Genomic DNA, 14,015 nt, shown 5'->3' with positions numbered 1-14,015 from the left:
GGGAAGGAAGAACCAAAGACTCATACAGTCTAAGGATTAGGAAAACGAGACAGAACTGATGGTTTGGTCACCTCCAGGAGTGACCATTATCCAAATCACAACATCCAATAGATAGAGCAGACTTAAAACCAAGAGTTCCAAACGGAAGACAAAGGGCACAAGAGGCTTCTGGACATTGGGGATTTTGATGTCAAGGGTCTGATAGAGGGCAGGGAGGAGCCTTCACGTTAAAATGGATGCTGGGTGATGAGTCCCAAAGCCCATGGACAGAGGAGTGGCTGGGGTGGGGATCAGAGCATCAGTCAACAGCACTTTTCAGAGCTGTTTCATGTTTCTACTTGGGCTGAGTTATCCATCTTCACTCTCAGACATCAGTACTCCTGATTCTTGAACTTTCAGAGTCAGACCAGGACTGTATATGCCATCAGCCCCCCTGATTATGAGGCCTTTGGACTCACACTGAATTATACCACCAGCTTGTCAGAGACAAGACACAAGATCGGGAGCAAAAAAAAAAAAGAAAAAGAAAAAGAAAAAAAAGAACAAGAGATGGGGCAAAGAGTGGGAGAGGGAGATTCCATGTTCATCTGGAGCCCTGGGACTTAGGTCACCCCAGACAGCCCATAATTTCTAAGCCCTTTGAAGGAGGCAGTCCTTCAAATGCTGGTCTCGACAATATTTTCAACAACAATGTACACACATAGGAATTCTGCCTTTTATTCAGTTCTTGAGATTCATGGTGAGCTAAGACCTTTTCTGGTGGCTTGAGGATCTGACAGCATCTTTCTATCACCTTCCTTTCAGATTAGCTGCCAGACAGGATTCCGCAGTGGTGTATGTCACGCTCTTATATGAGAGCTCAGAATAAGACAGTGCCTCTTCTTCCCAAAGCAGACGGATATATTGGAGAAACCTGAGGCCGTCTGATTTTATACCACTTAAAAGTAATCTATCTGGTCTTTTCTCCTCGGAGAATTTTTTTTCCTCTTACCATTTAGACATGTTACTATAACATGCCTCGTTAATGGTTTCTGATTAATGTTACTCAGAACAAGATGAAACCTTTCAATTTCTGATCTCATTTATTTTCTCAGCCCTGGAAAGCTTTTTTTTTCCCCTCCACTGTATCGACTGTTTTGGTCACAGGCAAGCTTGCCTTTCATACAAACAATAGCCCTAGAGTAAATCCTACTGTTTTTATTTCCCTGAACCACAGTGAGACTTTCTATTCTTCCTGTTCTTTAATTACTGAGGATGGAATTAAAAAGTAATGAAAAATGTTAGAGAATAGTTAGATCACAGATGGACCTATTTCTTAGTCAAAGAAATTACAAAGATGTGGTCTCATATTAAAATTTCCCCACTTAACTAAAGCATAGAATTTTGTGTCATTTCTTACAGGTTATTATAGGTTAATTTATATAATGTATGTGTGTACACTTTATATAATTATATATGTGTATGTATGTGTACACATATTACATAAGCTCTGAGTTTTTTCAAGCAGCAGGGATGGCTTTCTTAATAATGTATTTTTCAAGGTGGGCCTTGAAGCATGTGGACTCTCACCCGGGCTCGTTTCTGAGAATAGATACGTGTTTGCCAGGAAGCCGGCTAAGGTCGGGTGTAGATCAGGGGCTCTGAAACTTGGGTGTGTAACGGAATCATCTGGAAGGCTTATTAAAACACAGGTTGCTGGACACCACCCCAGAGTGTTAGTAAGTGTAGGATGGGGCCCGAGAACCTGCATTTGTAACAAGGGCCAGGTGACGTGGATGCGCTGGTCAGGGACCACATCTTAAGAACACAGACTACTGTGTAGATGGTGGCTACGTGGACCCTAGACCCAGGCCTTGGCCCTTAGGGTACCAACAGCAGTCAATTCCTGCTTTGAGAATCAGCAGAAAACCAAAGCTTCTGTGGAGAGTCAGCTCGTAGGTCATGGGATGACACGGTCTATGGAAGTAAGAGGCATAAACATTCCCAAATGTCCAGCGTGGATGCCGGACGTGCCCGGGATAAGAGGCAAGTGATTGCATGAGGGTGGGATCCGAGCCCCATCCTCGGATGCTTACATAAAGACGCGTGGAGGCCAGCCAGACACGCAGCTACCCCAGAGAAGACAAGTCAGAGAGCAGGCTCTGGGCCCCATTGCTCCAGCCTGCCACATGGAGATGCAGAGCGGACCTCACGGGCCCTCAGCTCATGGCACAGGGGCTGTGCTCTACTAGGCTGTGCTGCTGCAGGACCAAGACTCACAAGCCCCTCCCCTCCTGCAGGGATCGGGTAGCCACGAAGGACTGTCACTGTCATCAACATGGAGCCTGGCAGAGCCTGGCACCCAGACCTTTGCTGTGCAAGCATGGGGAGACCAACATCCTAGAAAGCCTTATCAGTGGGTTCCGCGGTCACCACCTCTGTTCTCCCCGGAGCGCAGCCTGCCCCTGCAATAAAATCTGGGGGCCCTCCTGTGCCCATAACCCCTCCACCTGTGCCCCTGCCTCCGGAGGGACAGTGCTCCCTCATCCTGTTCTCCCCTCTGTTGGTGACGTCTGACCCTCCACTGGGTTCCTTCTCACAGCATATAGAGACATTCAAATCTCCCTTAATAAAAGTATTAAATTATTAAAATTAATAAATTATTATAAATTTTAATAATTGTATACATATTATATACATAAAATTTTATAAACTATCATAAAATTTATAAAAAATTTAAGAAGTTTAACCATCTCAATGCAGGGCTGCCTTCAGCTCCTTCCCTTCACAAATAAGTACCTGGACAAGTTATCACCTCCCATTTCACCATCGGGCTTGTCTCCATGATGTCGCTGCTTCTACGCATGTTGGGTCCTCATAGGCATTCAGTCATCAGTCTAACAGATACCTACTGAGCCATGTGTTAAGCATGGTTCTACATGCTTGGGATGCAAAGGTGAGCCCCACAGAGATCTGTGCCCCATAAAGCTTGCAATCTAGCTAGTAAAGGTAGAGAAATACAATACGCACAATAAATAAGTCAGTTCCCTGGCGTGCTAGAAGCGGATGAGAGCTCAGGAAAAGAGCAGCGTGAGAAGGGATGAGGAGATGGGAGCAGGGCAGAGACTGAAGTTACAGGCCAAGTTCAACATGCTGGGCCCAAATTTTTTCCTTCAATTAAATTTCAAATGGGTAAATGCCAAGTATATTAGCTAGGGTAACATATTCATGGGCTTTTTAATTGCTCGACTTTCAAAGAAATCTTATGTAAATTCCACTTAGGAAAGAACCCAGCCTGGAACCGAAAACACAGCAAGAGTCTGCAGTCTCCAAAAGGGAGTGATTTTAGGATCCAGGGAAGGTCTCCACCATCCTCTTTGCTTCTGCAGCCTGGACGTTCATTACATCATGAGGACATGAAGCCTTCCATTCCACGAAGGGGGCTCAAGTGTAGAGGAGGGGGCAGTGCAGTGTCTTAAAGGTCCTGAGCAGTTAGGGATAACGAGTGAAATCTGACACAGAGAGCAGGCTTTGACTGGAGTACTTGCACTAGGTACTGGGTACTTGCCTGGCTAGAACAAGAAGGAGATTCCAGCAGCGGAAGGAGGAAGAAATTCAATAAACTTAAACCTTACAGTTGTGTCCTGAGTCGTTTCCAACAAGCCTACTTCCCAGGGGCTCAGGAATGCACAAGCTCAGGACAGGGAGCAGTGGGGACACAGAGACCCCAGCTGGGCATCATCCCCCAGGACCCCCCTCTTTGCGGTATGGAGGAGGACGTACCAGTTAAGCGGTTACCAGGTGTCCCCCATCCACACCCCTCATTCGGGTTCATTCACTAAAGTGAAGAGGTTGGAATGCATCAATTTGTCCAACTTTTTTGTTTACGGTGAACTTCATCTTTCAAACAGAATCTTAAGCAATACCCAGTGTCTGAAATATCCAGCAGTGGAGCGGATCTGAATGGGGGGCCAGCAAGAGGCCATTCTGTGTCTTCTTCCTCTCCCCACTCCCATTATCCTCCGTAGAAGCATTTCTGAGAAATGGGAGAGTCCCACAGAACATGGTCCTTCTCTCCTCTGGCATCTTATGACTCTATGATGTACATGAATTGTCAAAACATGTAGCATGTAAATTCTAATTTAAGGAGATGATTTAATTTTAAGAAAAATTTAAGGAGAGAGTGAAACTGGATGGGAGTGGGGACCAAATTCTCTAGCTAATGTCCAGATTGGGTCGCCCAGGCATGAACAAATTGTTCAACCTTTCGAGGGGCGAAGGCCAGGTCTCCCCCAGTCTGAGGAGGGGTGACAACCCTGCTGGAACATCTTTAGGAACAGAAGTGGGATGAAGGATTCTGTCATTCACCAGCTAAAGAAGCTTCAAATACACAGCAAAAATGACCAGGCAGTTCTACTCACAAACACAAACAGACTAAGAGGAAAGGATGCCATGACACAAACCTTGATTCCAAGTTCGATATTTTCTCCTCCATACACATCCATCCCAGGGTCCAGAAGACCAATTTCACCAAAGAACTTCCTGTTGACCACAAACGAGCAGCCAATCATGGCTGGCGTTCTGCGGGAGGGAGAAAGAGGCAACAGTCATGTGATACGTACATGCGAATATTACTCAGCCGCGAGAAAAGGAAATCCTGACATTTGCAACAACACAGATGGACCTTGAGGGCGTTATGCTGAGTGGAACAAGTCAGAGAAAGACAAATACTGTAGAACTCTCTTATATGTGGAATCTAAAAAAGTCAAATCATAGAAACAACGAGTAGATTGGTGGTTACCAAAGGCTGGGGGGTGGAGGAATTGGGGAGATGTTGGTCAAAGGGTCTAAAGTTGCAGTTAGAAGATAAACAAGTTCTGGGGATCTAATGCACAGCACTGTGATTATCGTTGAGAATACTGGACTTGGGGTTTCCCTGGTGGCGCAGTGGTTGGGAGTCCACCTGCCCACGCAGGGGACACAGGTTTGACCCCTGGTCCCGGAGGATCGCACATGCCACGGAGTGGCTGGGCCTGTGCGCCACAACTGCTGGGGCTGCGTTCTGGAGCCCGTGAGCCACAGCTACTGAAGCCCGTGCGCCTGGAGCCCGTGCAACGGGAGAGGCCACCGCCGTGAGAGACCTGCGCACTGCAATGAAGAGAAGCCCCCGCTCGTCTCAACTAGAGAAAGCCTGTGCGCAGCAACGAAGACCCAATGCAGCCAAAAATAAATAAATTAATAAATTTATTATAAAAAGTAAAAAGAATACTGGACTTCCCTGGTGGTCCAGTGGGTAAGCCTCCGCACTCCCAATGCAGGGGGCCTGGGTTTGCGGAACTAGATCCCACATACATGCCACAACTAAGAGCCTTCATGCCGCAACTAAAAGATCCTCTGTGCCACAACTATGACCCCATGCAGCCTAAATAAATAAAATATTTTAAAAAAATACAGTATTTATATACTTCAAAGTTGCCAAGAGAGTAGATCTTAAATATTCTCATCACAAAAAGAAACGATAATTATGTGACCTGTTAGGGGCATTAGCTAATGCTACGGTGGTTATCTTATTGCAATACAGAGATCAAGTCAACATGTTGTATACTTTAAACTTACACAGTGTTATGTGTCAATTGTATCTCACTTGAAGGAGGGGGAGGAGAAGAAGCCGCCTCTAAGGCATTTTACTGGTGCCGTAGGGGGTAAAGAAACACACGACATACTTCCTGCGTTCAAGCAACTAAGTTATTATTATTACTATGATTATCGCAGCCATTTATCGAGTCATTACTACAACTCAAGCATAAAGGCAAAGCACATTTCACACACTCTCTCACTTAAAAACATCCATGGTCGTGTGAAGGAGGTAGGACCTCTCCAGCCGAAGCCCGCGGAGAGCTCGCGACCTGGCATGAATCATAGAGTAGAGGTCAGGACCCAGCCAACTGCAAAGCCCTTCATTTTAGCCTTTCTGCTTCACTGCACTCTTCAGAAATGGCTTCGTGAAGGAGCCGGCAAACGCCCAGACTGCCAAACGCCAGAAATGCTGTTCAGATGCTTTCCCGGGCGAAACAGACGTCTCATGTGGGAGGCCCCGTGAAACTCCACTGGGGCCGCCGGGAAGCTCTCCGGTGGGAGGCTCCTGAGCTGAACTGTAGACCTCAACGTTCGATCCTCGTCCGCTCCTCCAGATCCTGAGCTTGACTTTGACCTTAACGTCCAGATTTTTGACCCCTCTCGGTGCCCACGTGGTGCGGCAGCAGTGGGACTCACTGGAAAGGTGAGTGTTCAGAGTTGAACGGACCTAGTTTGATGAACATGGGTGCTGCCATGGGAAAGTGTACTTGTGTGAAGTTAATGGACCCTCCTGGATCCCAGTTAACTCTCTGTGGAGTATCGCTGTGAAAAGATATGCAATGAGCTCAGTGCAGAGAGCAGGGGCTCAATAAACAAGGCTCCTCTGCCCTCCGCGTTTCTCCCGGAAGCTCACACCAATCCCATCTATGGACACAGGACACTGCCCTCTACTGGGGCAGCTGTACCAGTTACGCCAGGACGGCAACCACTTCACCGTCAGTCATTTCCTGCAGCCTTTGGTCCCTCTGAGAGAAGCAGCTGACCCCTTGCTTGCAAAAGCACTATGTGAACCCAACTCTTATCTCAGTTAACTGAACCAGGAGTTAGCACAGATCCCAAACGGGGTCAATCAGATTATGTTTTTCCCGAAACTTGGGATCGAGACAGTGCTGGGAGCTAGAACTAGATGGTCTCATCCATCTGTAGGGCTCAGGCTGCCATCTGGGGGCAGCTCCGGTGGTCCCTGTACAAGGATGGCTGAGCAGAGGGAGGCAGATGCACTGTGGAGGTGTGAGACCACGGGATGGGGGGTGGCCTGGTGTCTTCGGCTGCCCGTCTGCTGACAGGCCTGGCTCCGCTCTCTGCCCCGGGTCATGTGCGAGCCCCCTGGGTCTTTGCGATCTGTCCTCCTTTTATTTATTTATTTTAAATTTTATTTATTTTTGGCTGCGTTGGGTCTTCATTGCTGCGTGTGGGCTTTCTCTAGTTGCGGCGAGCAGGGACTACCCTTCGTTGGGGTGCGCAGGCTTCTCATTGTGGTGGTTTCTCTTGTTGCGAAGCACGGGCTCCAGGCGCGCGGGCTTCAGTAGTTGTGGCACAGCGGGCTCAGCAGTTGTGGCTCAAGGGCTCCAGAGCGCAGGCTCAGTAGTTGTGGCACCATGGGCCCAGTTGCTCCGGGGCATGTGGGACCCTCCTGGACCAGGCCTCGAACCCGTGTCCCCTGCATTGGTAGGCAGATTCCCAACCACTGTGCCACCAGGGAAGCCCGATCTGTCCTCCTTGACTTAACCCGTATTAGACAGGTTTCTGTTCTTATGACACGTGCCATCTCCCCCACCCTCTCCTTATGATCCGGGGGAGGGTGCATGTTTTATCACACAGCCAGAAGAGGCAAACTTCAGGGAAGATTCACTCTGGGAGAGTTATAAGCCGGGGTCACTCGAGTGATGGAGAAATGCCAGTGACGTGTGTGCTTGGAGACGGGACATGTGGTCCTGGGAGGGCGGGAGTCTGCAGAGAAGGGGGAACGGGAGCCAGTGCTGGTGTCACCTCAGTTTTCTAGAGAGCCATTGCTGAGCACATCAAGAAATTCTGAGAAGTCAGAACAGTCTCTCCAACCCCTAAACTCAAGGTCTGAAAATTCCCAATGCTAACACGCATGCGTAATAAGATCCTGCTCTAAGACGCTGTGCTTTCTAACCCCTCGAGGGCAAGCAGGGCAGTCAGAATCACAGGGCACAGCAGTCAACAAACACTCTCGAAGGGGTGGCTCTGGGCACAGCCCCATGGCTGAAAAGCATGTTTCTCTGAGATTGGTTCAGGATCCACCTACACCAGCATCACCCGGAGGGCTCCTTAGAAAATGCAGATTCCTGGGTGCAGCCCAGACCATGGAACCAGACTTACAGAGACGGGACTTAGGAATTTGTGTTTGTACCAGCAGAAGCAGCCTGTAGAGCCCATCTCCCTCTTGAACTGCCAGGTCTCCAAGAGCAGAGAAGTTATCCCCCTAAGTTCTCGTTGTATTCCCAGGAGTGAGTGCCTTGCTGACACAGAGCTAGATACTATTGAGTGAATGAATGAGTGTAACAGATCTGGTGACCGCCCCTGGTGGGGAAGGGCCCCGTGATGCCCCAGGGACAAACTAGCTGACCTGAACCAGAAGCCAAGGGCAGCAGGACAGTGTGCGTTCGCTAGGGGAGGGAGGGAGGGATGAACAAAGAAGGAGGGAAGGAGAGGGAGAGAAGGAGGGAAGGATTCAAGGCACAGGACTTTCACCGTCAAGGACACAGGCCGCTTCTTCCTTCCCGATACCTCTCAGATCGCCCTTTAGGAAACATCTTTCGCCATCACGCAGCCTGATCTCTTCATGTAACTGGCTTCATCCGGATGACATCGTTTGGTTGCGGTGGCGAGGAGAGATGGATTCACAGTATGAGTCACCCTGGGTCCTCTACCTGCTGCTCACAGCTGTATTCAGCGTATTCCAGCAGGTCCCACAGCAGAAGCCCTAGGATTCCCCACGACAGGACGGTGAGGTCCCCTAGTGCCTCCTCAGTGAAGTTAGGCCACAGCAGCCACCCAGCTGTCACGAGGCCCCACAAAGAGGTCACAGACAAGCAGGCTGCTGTCTGCATCCTGGCGGGCTGTCAGAACCCAAAGATCAAGGGCAGGAGGCTGGTCCTCACGCAACGAAGATGTGGAATGAGCATGTGATCATTACTGCTGTTGGTGGCATGTGGAAAGGTCCCCTAAAGGCCACGGTCAAACACCTGCCACCGTGTCAAGAGGGTGCCTGGGCGCTGGTACCCATCTTGGCACTCTAATGAGGCCAAGCTTGACAGGGATGGTGCAGAGGAGGGGCTGGAAGCAGCCTGGGAGACCAGCCCCGAGGAGACGGCTTCCCTGCTAAGTCAAGAACCCAGTCTTGCAAACAGCAGGGCTCCGAGGCTGCCCCACTGTGCTGGGAGCGGGGCAAGGTTCAAGCAGGTGACTGATGTATCCCTGGTCGATGTGGAGACTAATTAAAAGGCGTATGCTCACCCCTGGCTGGGCCAGCGAGGGTTGCTGGATGACTGCTCTGAATTCTGGACTGATGATGGACAGCTGTCCTCACTGCTCGGGAGAAGCAGGTCTCCAACAGAAAGCCTCCACCTGGCCTATCTGGGACCCACTGCACTGGTGGCGTGGTTAGCCAGACCCGTCCTTACAGGCAGAACCAAGAGCCCACCGGGGCCCCACTTCCCCTCCAAGGTTTCATCCTCACCTGCCCATCAAACCACAGCTGATGGTACTTCGGGGTCACGAGCTCCTGGAGCGTGAGCCTACAGCCTCGTTCTTCAAACTCCACTGCGATTACCACCATCAGCACAAACATTTCAGTTCGAAATCATTCAAAAAGGATAATCATATTAAGGGATCTGCCAAAGTCTAATAGCTCCATTACGGAGGAGAAGAACGGAAATTAAAAATAATCGCTTTTATTGTTGCTGTTCCAGAGAATGTAGGCAACATACACGACGGTTCCAGCTGAGAGAGAGGGGAAAGGGAGGGAGAGACAGGAGAGGACAGGGCGGCAGGCCCAGGAATTTCCACCCGGATATGCAGAGCTTTGTCAATGTCACTGCTTCCTCTCCTCGTTGGTGACAAAGGGCCCACCTGTGTTCTAGATGTGTCCACCCTCAAAACCCTTCACTGGCTCCCTACTCTCTCCTGAGTTAAATAAAGTTCTTAGCATGCCTGCCCATGGCTTGACCACACTGGGCAATTCATTGTTCGGGAAACGTGTCCCAACCTATGTCTGGACGTCCTTCTCCAGAAATGTCCTCCACAGGACCACCTCCGTCTGCCCAAATCCTAACCACCTCTCAAAACATATTTATCTTTTCTGTTGCAAAAAACAAAGATATATGTCTTACAGAAAATATACCTTGACAAAAATAAGAAAACAATAAATTCATCTGTGCTCTCTGGCCATAAGCTCTCAACTCTGTCATCCAGCCGCTATCGTTCCAGTTCACCTCCTCAAGTTCACCGGATCCACCCCACTGGGACCTGCAGTCCACTGGCGCTGCCACCTTGACAGTGGAACCCCTTCTCTTGTGTTTTTCCCACCCGCCAAGCTCAAAGCCATGGTTGCTTATTGTAAGAGCGCCCCGGCTTCCCCATTCCCACTTTGCTTTGTTGGCAGAACCCTGATGCTGATAAGTGCAACTCTGATTTGGCTTTAAATTCAGGGCTGTGTGTGTCCAGTGGGTCCTCAGTGGTGTCCTACAATCCTGCTCCGGGGCCCGAGTCACTCCAGCCTGACTCTCCTAGGAGACTCTGCCCCAGCTTCTCCTTCCTCCGCAAACCTCCCACACGACCTCCTCCCTCTCAAGCAGCCACGTTCCTTCCCACTTCCCTAAGAAAGCAGCAAACAAAAGCGAATGTCCCCACCTCCCTCGTCCACCCACTTAGTGGGCCCCGTCACCCTCCTGCCTCCCTTTTGCTGTAATTGAACTGTCCATGCTCTTAGCTGAGGCCAACCTCTCCACCCATCCTCTCTTGCTGCTCGAGGACCTCACTTCAGCCATCCCCCCTCCCCTGAATACCCCTGTATTAAATATCTATTCACCTGTATTAAAATCTATTCTTATTTTCTGTATTCTTGGTGCTTTGACACTCGGGGCCTTGTTGACTGGGGAGAGACTGCCCCTCCCAGGGCTCGCCAATTCTTAGAGACACCAAGAAACCAGCTGGAGAGGATGCCTCTCCTATGCAAACTAACGAGCCCAGAGCCCACCCCAGTCACCTCCTCTACCTGGTCTTTACACTCCAGGAAGCAACAGCCCTCTACCCTGATCATCCCAGGGCCAGGAACCAGATAACTGGAGACAGCCCCCTACACCCCAAAATGTTCCAACTAGCCGATCCTAAGCCAGATCAGCTGCTTACGCTGCCTCGCCCATTTCTTCTGGAAGAAACCACAGTAAAGACTTGGGCCCTTGCCTTCTCCTCACTTCTTCTCCTCCTAACTGCCCCAGGTGCTTCCCCGGATGGCCCTGTGTGGCATGGCAGGCCTCCTTCTCTTGGAAACTGTGGGTAACAAACTATCTTTTTAATGGCAATATTCTGTTGTCCTCACCATATCTGAATTTAAAAACCCTGAGTACGTGTTAGAACAACACTGTACATTATCATCTTCCGTCCTGGGTGGGCTCATTCCTAGCAGCTCACAGTCGACAATTCCCCTCTTGACCCACTTCCCTTACAGCTGCCTCTCCTCATTTTTTGCTCCCCCTTACAGCAAAGCCCCTTTAAAGAGCTGTGTAGTGGCTTCCCTGGTGGCGCAGTGGTTAAGAATCCGCCTGCCGATGCAGGGGACACGGGTTTGAGCCCTGGTTCAGGAAGATCCCCCATGCCGCGGAGCAACTAAGTCCGTGTGCCACAACTACTGAGCCTGTGCTCTAGAGCCCGTGAGCCACAACTACTGAGCCCACGAGCCACAACTACTGAAGCCTGCGCACCTAGAGCCCATGCTCCGCAACAAGAGAAGCCACGGCAATGAGAAGCCCGCGCACCACAATGAAGAGTAGCCCCTGCTCTCCGCAACTAGAGAAAGCCTGCACACAGCAACGAAGACCCAATGCAGCCAAAAATAAATGAATGAATTAATTAAATTAAAGAGCTGTGAACACCTGATGTCTCCAATTTTCTCTGCAGTTCTCTTCTAAGCCACTCAACCAGGCTCTCACCCTCACCACTCCACGGCAAGTGCATTTGTCAAGGTCAGAGACAACTCATCCTAAATCCAATGGCCAATTCTCAGTCCTCGTCACGTGTGCCCTCCTAGCTGCATCTGATACAGCAGACCATTCCCTTTCCCTGGAAGCAGGCTCTCCGTGCCCGGCTGTCTTCGTGGACGCGCCCCTTTCAATCTTCCTTCTTGACTCTGCCTTTGCTTTCTGATGTTCAGGGTAGAAGGACTCCAGGGCAGAGCCCTTGGATCTCTTTTCTTCTCCATCTGCATTCATTCCTTGGTGATCACGTTTGCTTTCTTGGCTTTCAGTAGCATTTATATGCCAATAGTTTCCAAATTCACACTCCAGTCTGAATCTTTCCTCTGAACTGCAGACCGGTACATCCAATGGCTCATTATGTCTAAGGGATCCCTCAGACACAGTTGGAAAGGAATCGTTAACCTTCCTTCCACTCAAACCCATCCCACCTATCTTTTCTATCTTAGGTAATGTCAACTCCATTCTTCCAAATGTTGGGGTGAAAACCTTGGTGTTGGCTTTGGGGCCAACCGGTCAGAAATTCTTATGGCTCTACCTTCAAAATACGTCTGGGATCTGAGAACCTCTCACCATCTTCACTGCCACCATGTAATCTGAACCATCATCATCATATTGCCTGGATTACCACCATGGCTCCCAACTGGCTTTCACCCCGCTCTCTTGCAGCCAACTCTCAATGATCTATTGAAACACAAGTCAGATCAGGCTATGCGTCTGCTGGAAACCCTCCCATGATTCCCCATTTCCTTCAGAGTAAAAGTCAGGGTCTCACAACAGCCTCCAAGGCTCCATCCGGACAGTCTGTGTTTCCGAGTTTCTTCTTGCCCTCTCCGCTCCAGCTACATTCCTAGGTATACGCTCAAAAATAACTGACAAGAGGTATTCCAACAACAACTTGTACATGCATGTTCACAGCAGCATCTTTCACAGTAGCCAAAAGGCTGAGCCCAATGGATGCATGGATAAACAAAATGTACATGGTCCACCTGTACAATGGATGACAGTTCTGAGACACGTTGTAACATGGATGAAGCTTGAAAACATCATGTTAAGTAACAGAAGAAAGAAGGTCATATATTATAGGATTCCCTTTACATGAAACGTCTAGAACAGGGAAATCCATAGAGATAGAAAGCAGATTGGTGGTTGCCAGGGGCAGTGGGGAGGGGACAGTAGGGAGTGACTGTTTAATGGGTACAGGGTTCCCATTTGGAGGAAAATATTCTGGAAGTAAATAGTGGTGATGGTTGCAAAATATTATGAATGTACTAAATGCCACTGAGTTATACATGTAAAATGGTAAATTGTATATGTATTTTACCACAATAAAAAAATGTGGAACTGGTGATAATAATTCTTAAGCTTCCTTTGATTGTCACATTACATTATAAATGGGAACCCAAATTTCCCAGGTGCCGGTAAACAGAGGGCAGGAGACTGCAGGGGTGGTTCTATCTCCATCCTTACCTTCTATTCATGGAAACTATTTTCTAACACTCTGGAGATACCACCCCAAGATGCTTCCAGTTTTAGCCCAAACACCACATTTTCACAATCTGGGATAAATGGCGCAAACACCAAGGTGCTCACTCTAGGATGGGTGAGGACACACGGCCCCAGGGCTCAGGGAAAGCATATTAATCTAAACGTCCTGCTGGGTGGTGTCCAATCTTCTGTGACAGTCTCCTCATCAGTAAACCGGGCATGAGACTCTGCCCTGGACACCTTATAGGACTGTGGTTAGAATCTGATGAGGTGATGAAAACACATGGTCTCCGTGCAGGACAATGTACTCAACACGTGTGAGGTGTTATCAAGAACTTGAAAGAAAAGCAGAGGGATGAAGGACTGAGGGGGAGGGGAACAGAGGGAAGAAGCTGGTGAGGGAGTATCCCGGCAAATGGTGTCCCTCCAGGAAATATTTTGGGTCTAGAACGAGACAGGCAGCGAAGGAAGCCTGAGTTCTAGGAGGAAAGAGAAATAAGGAAGTCTAGTACACAACATGGTATAAAGGTGTGAAGTCTGAGGTCGGTATCAGGGGTGGGTGTATGAAAACACCCCAGGGAAGAGAGTGGGGCAGTCACAGTGGCCCAAGAGAAATGCCTGTCCAACTCGCAGTGACGGGTGAAGGACGCTTAGCCCCGCAGATGGCCCAGCCCGTCCAGAGGTCACCTCCTC

At 49.3% G+C, this 14,015-nt stretch overlaps 1 protein-coding gene across 1 annotated transcript in view; it reads right to left on the bottom strand.

The window, feature by feature from the left end:
* The window catches only part of GALNT17 (polypeptide N-acetylgalactosaminyltransferase 17), a 449,423-nt gene that overhangs the window by 90,425 nt on the left and 344,983 nt on the right, over positions 1 to 14,015 (bottom strand). Inside the window, exon 6 of the mRNA XM_030871939.2 lies at positions 4,443 to 4,560. Within this exon, the coding sequence (XP_030727799.1) occupies positions 4,443 to 4,560 (118 nt within the window). The remainder of the gene's footprint in view (positions 1 to 4,442; positions 4,561 to 14,015) is intronic.

The sequence above is a fragment of the Globicephala melas genome, chromosome 15 (assembly GCF_963455315.2).
Source record: "Globicephala melas chromosome 15, mGloMel1.2, whole genome shotgun sequence".
In the NCBI taxonomy this organism is placed as follows: Eukaryota; Metazoa; Chordata; class Mammalia; order Artiodactyla; family Delphinidae; genus Globicephala; species Globicephala melas.
The sequence above is the reverse complement of the archived record's forward strand: the minus strand, read 5'-3'. Positions and strand labels throughout refer to the sequence as shown.